The sequence below is a fragment of the Microtus pennsylvanicus genome, chromosome X (genome assembly GCF_037038515.1).
Source record: "Microtus pennsylvanicus isolate mMicPen1 chromosome X, mMicPen1.hap1, whole genome shotgun sequence".
In the NCBI taxonomy this organism is placed as follows: domain Eukaryota; kingdom Metazoa; phylum Chordata; class Mammalia; order Rodentia; family Cricetidae; genus Microtus; species Microtus pennsylvanicus.
In genome coordinates this window covers 128,230,661-128,247,058 of record NC_134601.1, presented here as the reverse complement: position 1 = coordinate 128,247,058, position 16,398 = coordinate 128,230,661, and the positions used below count along the sequence as shown (strand labels likewise).

The 16,398-nt window shown below is 47.5% G+C and overlaps 1 protein-coding gene and 1 non-coding gene across 3 annotated transcripts in view; both read left to right on the top strand.

Annotated features, from left to right (window-relative positions):
* Nucleotides 1-6,786: 6,786 nt before the first annotated feature.
* Nucleotides 6,787-16,398, top strand: part of Fgd1 (FYVE, RhoGEF and PH domain containing 1) — a 43,549-nt gene continuing 33,937 nt past the window's right edge. The window contains exon 1 of one of the 2 annotated variants that reach the window (XM_075958668.1): nucleotides 6,787-6,885. Coding sequence is in view for 1 of the 2 variants with exons in the window: in XM_075958667.1 (XP_075814782.1) it covers nucleotides 8,369-8,675 (307 nt within the window). In the remaining variant the exon portion in view is untranslated. Of the gene's footprint in view, nucleotides 6,886-8,212; nucleotides 8,676-16,398 lie in introns of those variants that run through there. The other variant, XM_075958667.1, reaches the window with a different exon arrangement.
* On the top strand, nucleotides 13,091-13,193 carry LOC142841846 (U6 spliceosomal RNA). Its single transcript, XR_012909112.1, has one exon. It is a non-coding gene; the product is annotated as a U6 spliceosomal RNA (small nuclear RNA).

Genomic DNA, 16,398 nt, shown 5'->3' with positions numbered 1-16,398 from the left:
CACAACCCTGAACTGTCTCTACCTCCTTGTGCAGAGTACAGGCATGTGCTACTGCACCCAACTGATGCACGGCTGGGGCTCAAACCCAGGACAATGTGCACACCAGGCAAATACTCTCCCAAGTGAGTTACATCCCCAGCCCCATTTCGCACTTTTTTTTTCTAATGGATCATTCCCAGCATAAACCAATCTAGCATTTCCTGTCTTAGAAAAAAAAATCGCCGGGCGGTGGTGGCGCACGCCTTTAATCCCAGCACTCGGGAGGCAGAGGCAGGCAGATCTCTGTGAGTTCGAGACCAGCCTGGTCTACAGAGCTAGTTCCAGGACAGGCTCCAAAGCCACAGAGAAACCCTGTCTCGAAAAACCAAAAAAAAAAAAAAAGAAAGAAAGAAAAAAATCATTTTTGGTGAGCATGATTGCTCATGCCTTTAATCCTAGCACTCAGGAGGCAAAAGCATGCAGGCTGTCAGAGCAAGGCAGAAGTAAGTTTGAGGCCAGCCTTGTCTACACTGAGTTCCAGGACAGCCAAGGTTACGTAGTGAGACTGGGTCTCAAAAAGACAGACAGACAGATAGACAGATACATAGATACATAGATAGAGACATAGATGGTGACATAGATAGATTCTCAGGGGGTTCTCTACATACTTAGTCCCACTTCAGGGAGGAAGAGGGAAGGGGTTCTGTTTCTTTGACCTCACTGAGAGTTCCGTGTCAAATTTCATGCCAACAAGCACTCTAATCCACTAGTCCCGCTTGTTAAAATATAACACATATTAAACTGGTTTAATTCTAGTACTTGACAATCAAAAGCAGACAGATCTCTATAAATTCAAGGCCATCCTGATCTACATAGTGAGTTCCAGGCCAGCCAAGGCTACATTTGTTTTTCAAGATATTCATTATAAAGTTTAGACTACTATTATATATACAGTTTGAATACACAATAAAACAATTACCTATGCACCCTTCCCAGCAAGTTTCAAAAACAAATTATTTACTAATGACAAAACACCCTTTGGAACCTTTCCCAATTGCATCTCTTTCTCCTACTTGAAAGGTAACTACTGGCTTGGAATTTTTCTTTTACCTTACTCTTTTGTATGCTTTTACAACATATTCATGGATGGTTTAATTTGCATGTATTTCTTTAAATATATTTCCGGTAACTGTTTTTAAATCAGCATTAGATTTTTTTGTTGTTGTTTTGTTTTTTGAAACAGTATTTCTCTGTAGCTTTGGAGTCTGTCCTGGAACTAGCTCTTGTAGAGCAGGCTGGCCTCGAACTTACAGAGATCCACCTGCCTCTGCCTCCCGAGTGCTGGGATTAAAGGCATGCACCACCACCGCCCAGCCAGCATTAGATTTCCAAATCTTGCTGATGTTGGTACATGTACCTAACACTTCATTATTTTTTATTTCCTTTCCGTGCCCTAATATATAAAAGTGTCTCATTTATTCATCTCATTCTTGCCTTTCCAGTTTCTTGCTGTTATAAATAGGCTTTTGTGAACCCAATTATGTGCTCTCAGCATGTGTGTGTGCAAGGAGTACTACTCTAGGGGACAGTTCTCTCTTGGTCCCTACGCCCACTTCCCATTTTTGAGATATGGCTTTGCTCTACTGTCCAAGCGGGCATGGAACTCCTGGGCTCCACTGATCTGCCTGTCTCTGGATAGCTAGAACACTATTGTGTACCAACATGCCTGGTTTGCATTTTTAAAAGATTTATATTTATTTGTTTGTATGCATATGTGTGTTTGTGTGTGTGCCACATGAGAGAAGGTGTTCATGGAGGCTGGAGGTATTGGATCTTCTGGAACTGGAGTTACAGGCAGTTGTGAGCTGTCCGAGAGAATGGAATTGAGAGCTAGGAACTGAACTCAGGTCCCCTGAAAGAGCAGCAAACACTCATAATTGCTGAGCTATCTCTCCAGTCTCCTGCTTTACATTTTTAATTTTTCTTTTTCTTTTTGAGATAAGGTTTCTCTGTATAACAGCCCTAGCTGTCCTAGAACTCACTTACTCTGTAGACCAGTTTGAGGCTGGCTTCAAACTCACAGAGATCCGCCTGCCTCTGCCACAGCTAAGCTATTGATCTCCCCTTGAAAACCTGTTCCTCTTTCTATTTTATTTCAAAGACAAAATAATACTAATACTACTAATAATAAAAAGCCAGCTGGGTAAAATAATAATAATAATAATCCAGCTGGGTATGGTAGCACATGGGTTTAATCCTAGCACAAGGGAGGCAGAGGCAAGGTGGATCTCTGTGAGTTCAATTCCAGTCCGGTCTACATAGTTAGTTCTAGGTCAGTCAGGGCTACATAGTAAGACCCTGTGTCAACAAAACAAAGTAATAAATGAAGGTAAATAGTAAGACTTCTTTTTCTTTCTTTTGTTTTTTTGTTTTTTTGTTCTTCAAGACAGGCTTTTTCTGTGTATCTTTGGTTGTTCTGGAATTCACTCTGTAGACCTTAAACTCACAGAACTCTACTTGCTTCTGCCTCCTAAGTGCTGGGATCATGTGCTACTATGCCCAGCAAAAACTAATTTTGCAATAAAAACTATAATCTACTACTTCATTTTCTTTGGGTTTTTGTTTGTTTCTTGGTACGGAGGATTGAACTCAGGATCTTCAACATTCTAGGCAGCCACTACCACTTATTTTTACTTTTTTTATTTTGAGACAAGATTTTACTAAATAGTACAAGCTGGTCTTGAACTGAACATAACCCAGGCAGGCCTTGAACTTGTGATCCTTCTACCTCAGCTTCCCCAGAAGTTGAAGTACAGGCCTGTGCCATCATGCCTATATCCACCATGATATTTTCTTCTTCTTTCTCAAATTGTTTTTAGCATTTTGCAAATTTGATCCACAACTAAAATTACTACTTCATGGGCCAGGGAGATGGCTCTGTTGGTAAAAGTACATGCTACAAAAGCCTGATGATGAACTCAGTTTGGTCCCTAGAACTCACAGAAAAATAGAAGGAGACCAACTCTCACAAGTTGTCCTCTGACGCCCATATATGTATTGTGGAGCATGCCCCCTACCATACACACAGCAATAATAACATTACTACTATTAAAATATCAGTTGTATCAAGGCCAGCATGGTTTACAGAGCTAATTGAGAAATCCGTCTCAAAAAAAAAAAAAGGTTTGTGAGTTCAAGGTCATTCTGGTCAAAAAACAAAACCAAAAAAAAAAAATTAATTAGGGGCTGAGGAGATGGCTCAGTGGTTAAAAGCACTGATTACTCTTCTAGAGGACCCAGGTTCAATTTCCAGCACCCACAGAGCAGCTCACAACTGTCTGTAACTCCACTTCCAGGGGATGTGACACCCTCATACAGACAAACCTGCAGGCAAAAACACCGATGAACATGAAATAAAAGTAAATAATTAAAAATAGTTTTTAAAAATTAATTAAAAATAAAAGCACTATCTTAATATATTTCCATTGTTTTTAGACTAGAATTCATTGCCCTTAGTCCTAGATACTTCAGTCTGTCTACTTTGACCTCATATCCCAATACTCTCCCTTTGACTCACTATGCTGTCAGTATGCAGCCTTCCTCTCGCTCCTAACTAAAGTTGTCTGTTGCTATCCTTGGGAAATTGAATACAGGACACCCACCCAATGAACAGTAAACTCTGTAGATATTCAAGTCCCTTATATAAAATGACATAGTCTGTATAACATAGCATGAATCTATCTCCAAAAAGCAAGTGTCCTAACATTAGTTAACTAAACCATACATATCTTATATGCTTTTTCATCCTAGATGACTTACAATACCCAATACAACGTGATGCTCTGCAAATACTTGTTATAGTGTGTTGATTAGGGAATGGTGACAAGAAGAAACATCTGTGCATATTCAGTACAGGGCTTTTGTTTTGGTTTTCGTTTTGTTTGATACAAGGTTTCTCCATGTAGCTCTGGCTGTCCTGGAACTTGCTCTGTTGACCAGGCTGGCCTCAAATGCAGAGATCTGCTTGCCTCCTCCTCCCAAGGACTAGGAGTGTGCCACCACACCCAGCCTTTTCCCAACTCTTTTTGACTTGAGGTTGGTTGAGTCAGCAAACGCCAATTCTCCAAAGGATCTTTCTACTTACTGAACCCTTTCCCTGGAACATTTTCATCTTTCTTCATTTGCTGATTTTCATTCTTTTAATCTTACCTTCCATTTCAAGCTTTGCCAGACCCCTAAAGCTAAACGCCACCAATCCCCACATTCTTTTCCTGTCACTCTGTTCCGTGCAGTCATAGCCTTCTGCAGTTTATAATCGTGCATGTTTGTGATGTAATCCTGTGTTCATTGATGTCATATCATCTCCAGGGCTGAACTGTTCCTTGTGAGGGTGGAGTTTGCTATGCACTCTCTGGCTTGGGATTCTTCCGGCTGCACAGCTAGTGTCTCACATGGAGCCCTGACTACATGCTCAAGAGACATTCGTGGAGTCAGCTGAAACTTAGATAAATGAAATGGAATTAGGGAAAAGTGAAGAGAGTTTCACGCAAAGGCCATAAAACGTGCAGAAACTCAGCTGTGAGCCCAACACACTCAGGAGCCTGAAGCAAGAGGACTGATGCAAGCCCCAGGTCAGCCTGGACTGGAGTGAGGCTCTGGCTCCAAACACTAGAGAAGCAAATCAAAACAACCCCAAACCTTTAGACATGTAGGAAATTATCAAATAAATTTTTTCTTTATTTTTTGTTTAGTTGTTGAAAAAAAATTTCTGCCTCCTCTCCATTTCCCATTTCCCTCCCCCTCCTCCCACTCTCCCCCTCCCCCCACTCCATTCCCCCTCCCTCTCGAGAATGAAGAGCAGTCCAGATTCTCTGCCCTGCGGGAAGTCCAAGGTCCTCCCACCTCTATCCAGGTCCAGGAGGGTGAGCATCCAAACAGGCTAGGCTCCCACAAAGCCAGTTCATGTATTAGGATTGAAACCTAGTGCCATTGTCCTTGGCTTCTCATCAGCCTTCATTTTCCGCTATGTTGAGAAAGTTCGGTTTCATCCCATGCTCATAAAGTCCCTCAAAAAAATTTTTTTTAAAGGAAAAACAAAACAAAACAAAAAACCTCCAGAGGCTCAATGGACCAAGCCAACAGTCTTACAATGTTTTCAACTTTAACTCAAGCACTGAGGTTTAGAAAGGCTAGCACAGAGACAGACCATAAAGAGCCCCGCTGAACTTCCATGTTAAAGAAGGTAAACTTTCTTTTGAATCCATACGGACTTGAAAGATACTAAACATGTGAAAGATATGATTCAATTTCCCAAGATATAGACTGGCCAGGTGTGGTGGCACATGCTTGGCAGTCTAGAAGCAGTCACAGAAGGATGACAAGTTTAAGGCCTGCCTGAAATACCTTGTCTCAAATGGGGAGTTGGGGGCTGGAGAGATGGCTTAGTGGTTAAGAGCGCTGGCTGCTCTCTCAAAGGACCCAGGTTCAATTCCCAGCAACCACCTGCTGGCTCACAACCATTTATAATGGGATCTCGCTGATGCTCTCTTTTGTCATGCAAGCATACTTGCAAATAGAGCGCTCATATACATAAAATGCATGAATAAACAACTCTTTTAAAAAAAAATAGAGATCGCAAGCCAGGTGGTGGTGCACGCCTTTAATCCCAGCAGAGGCAGGTGGGACCTCTGATTGTTCGGGGCCAGCCCAGTTTACAAAGCAAGTTGTTCCAGGGCAGTCTCCAAAGCTACACAGAGAAACCCTGTTTTGAAAACCCAAATAATAATAATAAAATAAAATAATAATAATAATACAGACTGCCTACAGTATAAAGAATAGATTCCAGGACTACTTTGAGCGCATTTTGCTTGCCTAAGACCCTGGGTTTGATGCTCAGAGATGAAAAATAATTAAGACCAAGAGTGAAATAGGGAAACTGTGAAGGTAATGCAGATTAGAAATTGTGCTGGCCTACACCAGGGCAGTGGCAATGGAAATCAAGAGATTGTATAAATAGACTTTGGAGATAGTCCTGTAAATGACAGGACTTGGTAATTGCATGGGGGTATAGAAGAAAGAGAGAGAGAGAGAGAGAGAGAGAGAGAGAGAGAGAGAGAGAGAGAGAGAAAGCCAGGATATAGCTTTGACCTAGCTTTGATCTACTTTGACCTAGCTCCTTCACTTAGGTGAGGTATAAAAACACAAACTCATTGAGGATGTCTTGAGTTAGGGAAGAACTGAGTAGGTTTCTCTAGGATATGCAAGCAACACTGTCTTATAAACAGCTGAATGTCGGGCAGGAGAAATGTCTGGATTTGAAGTATTTAAGAGTAATCAGTTGAGAACTGATAATCAAAGCCGTGGAAGCAAATGAGATATTGAGGGAAAGACCAGAAAGACAGCACAAGAGAAGACAAGAAAGCTCAGGTCAAAGATCCCAAGAGCCGAGGGATAACCTGAAAAGGAAGAAAAGAGAAAAATAAACATGACATTATGTCATAGGGAAGCAGTTTCAGGAGGAGGGAGTGGTCACTAGCGCTACCTACATGCTACCCAAAAGCCAAGTAGGATGACCTCTGAAAGATTCTTTTGTTATTTCGTGACTTAAACTGTAGCAGACCTTGATAAAAAAGCAGTTGTGAGTGTGTGTGGGGGGGGGGGAGTAGCAGAGGTGAGTTGGAGCAGGGTTAAAGGTAAGTGGGAGGTAGGAAATGAGGTAGCTGAGTGTGAGCAAGTCTTGAGTCATTTGTAGGGAGAAAAGAGAATTTTTGGTGCTTGTTTTTTAGATGAAAGATATCTGAGTGTATTTAAAGTCTTTGAGAAGGAACACGGGACAACTTCAGAAGTTTGTGGCAAGGACTCAAGGCCTCTGCTCCGATGTCTTCTTTTTACTTCACACCGTAAGAGGTAGGCTCTATCTGCTGAATACTAAGGGGCAAATCAAGATGTTGGGGAAACTATATTTGAAATGGCCACTGTGGGTGAGTGTTAACTAGGGAATGGTGAGGAAACGGAAGAGAAAATTGACTACTAATAGGGAGATGGGTCTGAGTTCTGAGGGACTCGTAGAAGCTGGGAAATTAGGGTTTATCATGAGGCAAATCTAGAAAACGGTATAGTGTTATTCAGTAGTGTTCAGCTGCCTGGGCACAAGGATGGGAAAAATAAGGCAAACAGTTGGACTCATTCAGGATTGAGTTATTGCCAGTCGGATAATGGACAAAACAAGGAACAAAGTCTAAAAGAGTGGGAAAGTAAAGGACGACGAGATCTGGTCTGAGGAATGAAGAGTAGTAAAGGATTACTATGAGCCAAGCCTAGCTTAATAACTGAAATACGTGGAAAGGCTTCTGGAAAACAGAGTGATGGGAGAACGGAAGAAGATATGAGATGCAACGGAAGGGTCGCTTTTGGAAATTGAGCTGGGAGATTTGCATCTGGGGGACCACGGAAAGCTGGGAAGGAAAGCTGAAGGGAAGTTCAGGGCCAGCAGAAGGAGGGCCTTAAACTCCTGCTAGAGGTGAAACTGGCCCAAGCGAGGGGGCGTGGCTAAGCTCAAATCCCGACGAGGGGGCGGGACTCTAGTAACTGGGTCCCAGCGCCGCGGTGGCTGCGGCTGTCTCAGCAACGGCTCGCGCCTCCCCATCCCCCCCCCCTCGCCCCCAGTTCCCAGGGCTCTTCCCGCCCGCCGCGGCGGAGACCCAGACCGAAGGCGGAGAAGCCTGGTCCGGTCCGTTCCTCTGCCCGCGCGGCAGGAGCATCGTCCTGGAACACTGCCTGAAGGCAAGCCTAGCAGAAGGGGAGCGCGGCACACGCGCGCCTCCCGGCCACGGCCGTCCTCTCTTCCCTCCTTCCTCTCCTCTCTCCCCTCCCATCGCCTCCGCCCCCTGCCTCCGCTGCGGCGGGAGGAAGAACCCTTCCCGACCAGCCCAGAGAACCCAGGTCGATTCTCATTCCGGGAGAAAGGAGAGACCCCCGCGCCGGGATCCGGCTGGCCGCTCGCCCCCGGCCACGGAAGTGACCGGCCGTCCATCGGGAGAGCCCGCTCCTAGCGCAGCCCCCGACCCTCCGCCCAGCCGCAGCCGCATAGACAGCGCTCCCCAGTGGGCCCCCGGCCCCGCCGAGCCCACTCCCCGCTTGGGGCCAGGGCCGGCGATGCCTGGCGCGGCAACGGCGGTAGCCGCGGCTGCTGCTGCTGCTGCCGCCGCCACGGCTGCTGGCCGGAGCCCGGGTCGGGGGCTCGAGTCTCCGCAGTGGGGCTGAGCCCGCAGCCCCGCCCCCCGAGCCTGAGGCCGCTGCTCCGCCGGGCGCCGGGCCTTCTCCGCCCGCGCCTCCGCCCCAGAAACTGGAGCCAAGCGGGGAGCCCGGGCCCCGCGCCCAGGCCCGGACCATGCATGGCCACCGAGTCCCGGGGGGCCCTGGGCCTTCGGATCCCGAACGCTCGGCGACGAATACCCCTGGCGCGGCTCCACTGGCCTGTGCCGACTCGGACCCTGGAGTCTTGGAACCCGGTCTGCCGGTGCGCAGGGGCTCAGGCTCGGCTCTTGGAGGCCCTTTGGATCCTCAGTTTGTCGGACCCTCTGACGCCAGCTTGGGGGCTCCTCCAAGCTCCCGGGTCTTGCCCTGCGGCCCTAGTCCACAGCACCACCGGGCCCTGCGCTTCTCCTACCACCTGGAGGGCTCGCAGCCTCGGCCTGGTGAGTGATCCAGACAGCATGGGAACCTGGGCCAAGGCCTGGTACTGGGAACGGGTTCTTGTTATAGGAGTTGGGGCCGACATGCTCACCGTAGCCCCTTGGGTCTCCTAAAACCCTATTCCTCCCCCTCCCGCAGCCTTCCGTCCAGTTCTTTCAGCCTTTGCTCCTTGCTCTTCTCTTTCCCTTGCGCCCTCAGTCCTTAAGACTCCTTTCTCTTCTAACTGCTGAGGCTAACAGGAGAGGAAGCACTCCCAAGAAAAGGGGGCAGGATTTCAAGGCAGCAATGGGGATGCGGTTGAGGAATAGGAGAAAAGAAGTCTCCCATTAGCTAAGTGCCTACATTTGTGCGTGGCTCTGAACTGGGTACTTTTACAAGGCTTCTTGTTTCAGCTTCAGGAGCCATCTGAAGTGGATATCATCAACCACAGTTTTTGGGGTGCAAACCAAGGCTCTGAGAAGTAACTTGTCCAAGGTCACACTGTCATTATGGAGCCTGGATTCAAAACCAGAATAGAGTCAAAAATCCGTGGTCTTTCTGCTTCCCTAAACTGAGTCTGGAGAGTAATGCCAAGCTTTCTACTTATGTGATTACCCCCTATACTGTTCAGTAGCCCTGAAGTATGAGGACGAGAGAGAGAGAGAGAGAGAGAGAGAGAGAGAGAGAGAGAGAGAGAGAGAGAGAGAGAGGGCTGATCCTAGATTGTGCTTTTGCTAGGTGTGTGTGATCAGAGTACACGGTGGTGAGGAAAGGTAGGAGGTGCTGATGAGAGAGAAAGGTGGAGATGAGCCTGAAGGGGCTGGTAGGTAGAAAGAGAGCTGAAAGGTCAGAAGGGACAGCTGCAGGGCCAGCAGATTGTTTGGACAGATAATCAGGATGGTTGCTTGGGTTTGCAGTGGTGAACAACTCTAGGTCAGGCTGGGGCCACAGACCTGGCTGGCCCTTTTCATAGCCCTGAGTACCTGAGCAGCCTAGTAGAGCCTCTAGGATATTCTCACGTGGGCCTGAGTCTAGGAGCCTTGAAGGAAGAGCAGTGCCTACCTGCCCTGTCTTCCCTGGGACTGAAGGAGGTGGTGAGAGGCTCACTGCTTCCAGGGCTCACATCTCAGTTTCCACAGGTCACAAGGACTGTGGATGGCTCAGTACCAGGTAGCAGTAACAGTGAAGCATAAAACACGGACAGGATGTGCCTCTCGCTGCTGTCTGTTCTCTGGATAGTAGTTCTGGAGCCTCTGGGAGAGTTCAGCACACACACAAACACACACACACACACCCTTGTGAGCTGGAGGTAGCCAGCTCACAACCCTTTAATGCCCTGTTCTGCTTGTTGCTTCTGCTGGCTTTCCAAACTCCCCTGGACACATGTTGTGGAGAGGGGGCTACCCATCCATACTTTCTTTTAGCTCCTCCCTTCAGATCCCCAGACACCCACAACTCTCCCAGTGCAGAGCCTTTGCATTTGCTTTGCCTTCTGCTTGCAAGCCCTTCCCTCAGCCCTCCACCTGGCTTGCTCCTCATCTTTCTGGTCTCAGCTCAAATGTCCCCTCTGAGAGACCTTCCCTGACCACTTTTAAGTAGGGCCCCTCTTGTGACTCTCCATCACAGCTGCCAGTGTGTGTCTACCCTTACATTTAATACAGTCTGAAAGTGCCCTCTTGTTTGTGTCTACTTGGTTATTGCTGCTCTTAATGCCGCCAGAATGTGAGCTCCTTGAGGGCAAGGGGGTCATGTCTGTTGCTTTGTTCTGAACTGTATACCTAAGGGACTAGTTTAGTAGCTAGTACATAGCAGGTACTCAATAAATCCTTCTTCAACAAATGTCTGACTAGATGGTAAGGGACCACACAGTAGGCCCTCTGTAACTATTGCCTAACAGTGAGTTCCCACCCAGCAAATACTCTTGGTCTGGGACTCAGTAGCTAGGAAGGTCTTGACCCTTGCTCTCTGCCCCCTCTCCAGTTAACACGGGGTTGATACTGAGCTTGCTTTTCTACTCCGCCAGTTCTTCTGAATTCCAAAGCAGAGTACTCTTCCCAAACCATTCCCCTCTTCTCTCCACATCAATACAGGATTTTCAGGATCCTTTTCCCCAGTTATATCTTTGGCTCTACAATGGCACGGTGGGTGTCTGTTTTTTTGTTTTTTTTTTTTTTTTACTTTTTTTGAGACAGGGTTTCTCAGTGTAGCCCTGGCTGTCTTGGAACTCACTCTGTAGACCAGACTGACCTCACAGAGATCTGCCTGCTTCTGCCTCCCAAGTGCTGGGATTAAAGGCCTGTGCCACCAATGCCCAGCGGGAGTCTTTTATTTTAGTAAAAAGTAAAGATTGGGATTAAAAAAGGGTGTCAGGGAAAGACTTGGTCTCCCATCTAGCCATTCCTAACTTACTCACTATGTAGCCCTGGATGAATGGGTTCAGTTCTTGGTGCCCTCATCTAGAGAATGATATCTAGGAATCTGTAAGATTCTTGTTTGCAAAGTCCTCACCCTCTGAGGACTTAAAGAATAAAGCATGAAGAGAGAAAACCCTTTTGAAGAAGAGGCCGAGGAATTTCTCAAGTCCTGACAAGGCGGGCGCTGGGCCATGTGATTCACAGTAGCATGGGTTGGGAGAGGCCCGCCTCCCCCTCTTCACAGCCAGCCCAGGGGTAGGCACAAGTGACTTGCTTCTCTCTCCACAGGACTTGCCTATAATTGGCTCAAAATGGGCAGGATTGGTGGTGGGAGGGTGTGTGTATAAGAGGGAGAGCAGGAAGGAGGGGGAGAGAGACAGAGATACACAGAGACAGAGATCTGAACTTCAGTTAAAGGACTAGAGACGCTTTAGCCCACATGTTAAGATATATTCATGTGCCTGCTGACTTCCTCCTTCAGACTCCTGAGGATTTTATTGAATCACCAGCCTTTGGTCCCAGTGGCATATTCCAGAGTAGCAGGGGGTGGATGGTGAGAAAATAATAATTATGTCTTATCCATGTGAAGAGCTGAGTTACCTCCGGGCCCTTTCTTTTTGTTCCTCTGTCTAGTTCCTGGTGGAGAGTGTTATGCTCAGTTTCTAGGCTGGTAAAGCCCAAGGCTTCCTTGGGTCACTGGGATAACCCAGTGAGATACCAGAGAGGGTGTCGGGAGGGTTACAGGTGAAGGTTTATGCATATAGGGATTTGGAAGTCCTACTGTAATCCTCATGGCTCAGACCTAGAATGTCTTCCCCTTCCCACATGCTGGGGCTTGGAGAGAGTTTGGAGCCAAAGAAGTTGGATTTGATGTTAGTGCTGTTTGTTTATTTGGTTTGAATTTTGGTTTGTTGAGACAGGGCTTCTCTGTGTTGCCCAGGCTGTCCTGAAACTTGCTCTGTAGACGCCTTGAACTCACAGAGATCCACCTGCCTCTGCCTCCTGAGCGCTGGGATCAGCTGTTTTGTGGGGAGTGAGAGAACAACCAATGAAAGTAGCAGAAAGGGCTAGTTTGTTCTTACTTGGTCACATCTTCAGAGACCAAAGAGTTAAATGCTGCAGAAGTTCCTAGACACTGGCTGATTCTGGGTTTCTTACCCTCAGTAAGCCTGAAAATCTTTTGTTGACCTTGAAGAATAAATGTCTTCTCAGCTTCAGAGCCTTGGAGTTAGAATCCAGGAAATCTGGTTTCAAGAAAGATTTTCAGAAAGGGACAGATGTAGTGGCACACACCTTTAATTCGAGGCAGAGGCAGTAGGATCTCTGTGTTCCAGGCCAGCCAGGGTTACATAGTGAGACCCTGTCTCAACAGCAGCAACAAAAGATTCTCAGATGATTTTGGTGTATAGCCTAGGGCTCATTTTTCCAATTGAGTCAAAGGAGACCCAGAGAGGCAGTGATTCAGCCATGGTCCTACAGTGAATGAGCATTGTCTCTGAAGTCTTCCTCCCAGAGTCATAGATGAATGTCCCTTAACTCCAAGCCCAGAAGGGAAGCATAGGTTGTAAGAAAATGAGTTAATCTTGCCCCCGTGCACACAAACCCTAGGTGCCTCAGTTTATTTTTCTCCCCTGCTTTTGTCATGTCTGTCGTTTGACTATTTATATTGGAAGACAGTTAAGATTCTGGAACTCTAAGCATAGGAAATTTGGTATCAGCAGTGCCCAATGAAAGGCCCTGGCCTGTCCCGTGGGAAGGGACTTAGAAGTATATCTACTAAGGCTCATAGACCTAGAAAACATGGGGGGTCAGTTCAGCTAGAAGGTCTGGTGTCAGCAAAGACATGTAAACACTGATTAGGGGACCAGTACTAGGCAAGAGTGGAGGGAAAAGGCTAGCAAAGGGACTTTGTCCTGAGGGCAAGCAGGATCCATCCAGGGCTTATTCATGGGGAAATGATGTGCTAGGTGCTAGGATTTAAAAGTTTCATGGGTGCACATGGAAAATGGATGGAAGGGATTAAAGAGCAGAAGCATGTATACTGAAATTGGAATGATACAGAGAAGATTGGCATGGCCCCTGTGCAAGGACGACACATTAAGTCAAGTGGTAGTGGCACATGCATTTAGTCCCAGCACTCCGGGACTGTGAGTTTGAGGCCAGCCTAGTCTACAGAGCCAGTTCTAGGACAACCAAGGCTACACAAGGAGGCCCTGTCTCAAAAAAAAACAAAACAAATTAAAAACGTGGAAGTGCATGAAGGGGCAAACTTGTGGGTGTCATATATATTTTGTGAAAGGTAATGGTAGCTTAGGTTAAATTGTAGCAAGTGTATCAGAAGAGTATTTAAGTGCCAATATGGATATGCCTTGGTGATGCCTGGAGAGGCCAAGGAAGGAGGGAGAATCCAGGACGGTTTTGGATAGTTTTCTAAAACCAGCTAAGTGACCTAGTTGTTGATAGTGGAGCCATCTACACAAGAGGGGGTTTAGGAGAATGTGATGAGTTGTGTTTGAGACTCACTGAGTTTGAAGCCTAGGAAGATAGCAAGGTAGTGATGGTTAGCAGACATTTGGATTTAGCATTATAAATCTCCAGAAAGATTTCTATGTGAGAGATGTTTGGGAGTGTTCACCACCAACATATACCATAGACCACCAGGTAGCTCTTATGCAGGGTATGTGTGGTCCAGAGGATCTGTTGCATCCTTGAAGGCATATGCCGAGGTCAGTAAAGCCATATTCTGATAAGTCTCTCTGTGTGTGGCAACTTTAAAAACATTTGCATGGAGCTGAGGCCTATTACACACACATTGGGGATAGCTGGCTTTTGCAAAGAACTGAAAGGCAAATCAAACATTGCCATCAAAGTATTTGTGTGGCTCCTTCCTTATTTTCCATGGTGAGTGCATCTGAGAGACCACAGGACATTTTTTGTCTTGTTTCTTGGAGGAAAACAGAGGGGTCTCAGGCTGAGCTAAGTGCTGAGATTTGGAGGATGTTTGGAGAGTCAAGTAGGTTCAGGAAACATCTTAAGATTTGTTTTCTAGTCAGCTGGAGCTTTTCAATCAAGACTGGGTAGGTGGCCAGAAGGGCTTTCCCCATTAAAGGAATTGAAAGTTTCAAATGTAGCTGATGGCACTCTACTCTTTAGCCCTTTCAGATGCCCAGTCCGAGGAGGGCCCAGCTAGGGCTCCCTCCTCCCTCAAGAGTGAGTGACAGCTAACTGTACACACACAGAAGCAGTGGCTTTCTGCAGCCAGTTAGCTAAATGCCTTAGGCAGATGTGGTGCTGGCCAGACGCTGGCTGGGTGGGGCTAGGACCTGTCTGGAACGAGGGCAGGAAGCGCAGCCTGTCATTGGCTAGCCACTTGGATTTAAGTTCCTTAATGCAGAGAGAACAGACACCCCTGAAGCCACAAATCCAGTCCTTCAGGACTCTAGTGTCCAGTTCCTTGAACCTGGAAGGCATACCTCCAGCAGAACTGGAGTCAAGGTTATAGGGCATCCACTGAGGAACCTCAGCACTCCTGGATCCGCCGATCATTGTACTCCCAGGCCTCACTTCCCAACTCAGAGCTTCAGGTTCCCCATTTCCAATATTGCTTATGCCATTTGCCTGGGATACAACCTGACAACCAGAAATACTTTGTGAACCTGTAGGAGAGAAAGGTGGGGAAAGGAGGCTATTTTCTTACCATGTCTTCTGAGTGCCTACGGTGTGTTCCACTTCGTGATCTGTGCTGAGATGTGCCCTGTCCTCATGGAGCTCACATCTAGCAGGAAAGCTACATTGCAAGTCATTCCCAGCACAGATGTTTCAGGGACGCATGGAGAGGAGGCAGAGCAGACATTTATGTTAAGTCCTGAAGGATAACTAGATGGCCAGAGGTAAGGAGATGTGGGAAAAGAGTTCAGGCTGCAGGAACGACATGTGCCAAAGCCCCAGGCGGAAGAAAGCACTTTCGAGGAATAGACAAGAGACCATTGTGGCTCAAGGATGGGTGCGGGGCAGTGTTCATGAGTTTACGGCTTTCTTGTTCCTATTCTCCGGAGTTCAGAGTTCACCCCAAGGCTAGAATAAGCCTGGCTGGGCTGTGGAGAGGGCGTTGGAGAGGGCCCGGGGAATGGAGGGAAACAGTTAGAAACTGGAAGCAGACCGTGTATGGATTCTAGAGCTCCTAAAGGGCCTGCCTGCAGGACTTGGGAGTTGGTTTTGTGAGTTAAGGTCGAAAGGAATGGTGGAGAAAGGCCAGTCTGTGACTTGGACAGCTTGGGTGAATGGAGGTGCTTGCTGTTCCTGGAGTGGGGAAGGCAAGAGGAGGAGCTAACTGTTGGCTGGGGTAGGGATGTTTGTTATTTTTAGGATACACTGTGTCTTAGAAGTCCCAACGTAAGACATCTAGAGCAGCGCACAATAGGCGCCAAATGTATCTTCCTGGGCCCCAAAGTCAGGACAGGATGGTGAGGTCACAGGTGTGTGACAAGAGCTGCCAGAACACAGTGGGCTATCCTGCTGTCTTTCCCCTTTCAGCTGTCTGCCCCGCTTCCTGTGTTCTGCTCTACAGTGGCGCTGAAAGGGAAAGGGTTAAGTTGCTGAGCTGAAGTCTGCTCTGGAAAGTGGGAAAGGCGGGACTGGCAAGGCTGGCCCATGGGAGCTGCAGCTGGCATAGAAGCCCTTCCGCTAGCCCATAAGGCCAGCGCCGCCGCTGCAGCCGCCCACGCTGCCTCCTTTGCTTTGCCTTCACCTTCCCTGCTCCCCCCTCCAGCGTCTTCCCGGCTCCCCTAGTCTGGGCCTCCCTACCTAATCTGTTCCAGGTGGAGGTGCAGCCCCCCTCACACTGCAGGCCAGCAGGGGAGGGGGCTAGGGAAGGTGGAAGTCTCTTTTGCTGTCTTTTAGGGTGAGTTTCCCAGTCTCTGGGACTTTCTCTCTCTCTGGAGAATTTTCTTCCGGGATCTTTGAGTCATGTCTCTTGCAGTGATGGGGAGCGGCCCCCTCCCAGACCCATGCCTGCCACCTTGGAAAGTGTCACGTGGTCTTGCTACTTTGTGCCTCAATTTTCTTAACTATAAAATGCCTTGTAATCCCCACCCCTTTAGGGCTATTGTAAGGATTAAATGCCACAGGCAAAGCCCAGAGGCCCATTGTAGCCATGTTCAACAGATGGCCCTGGCCTGCCATTTTGCCTGCATCCCTCAGTAACTTCCATGCCCCATGCAAATCACTTTGTCTCCGTCTCCATCTGACTCATCCCATTTTCTATCTTTCCTCTTATATCTCTCTGGGTTTCTGAAGGTTTCCTGCCTTGTGCTTCCTTGCCTTTGTCCCAGAT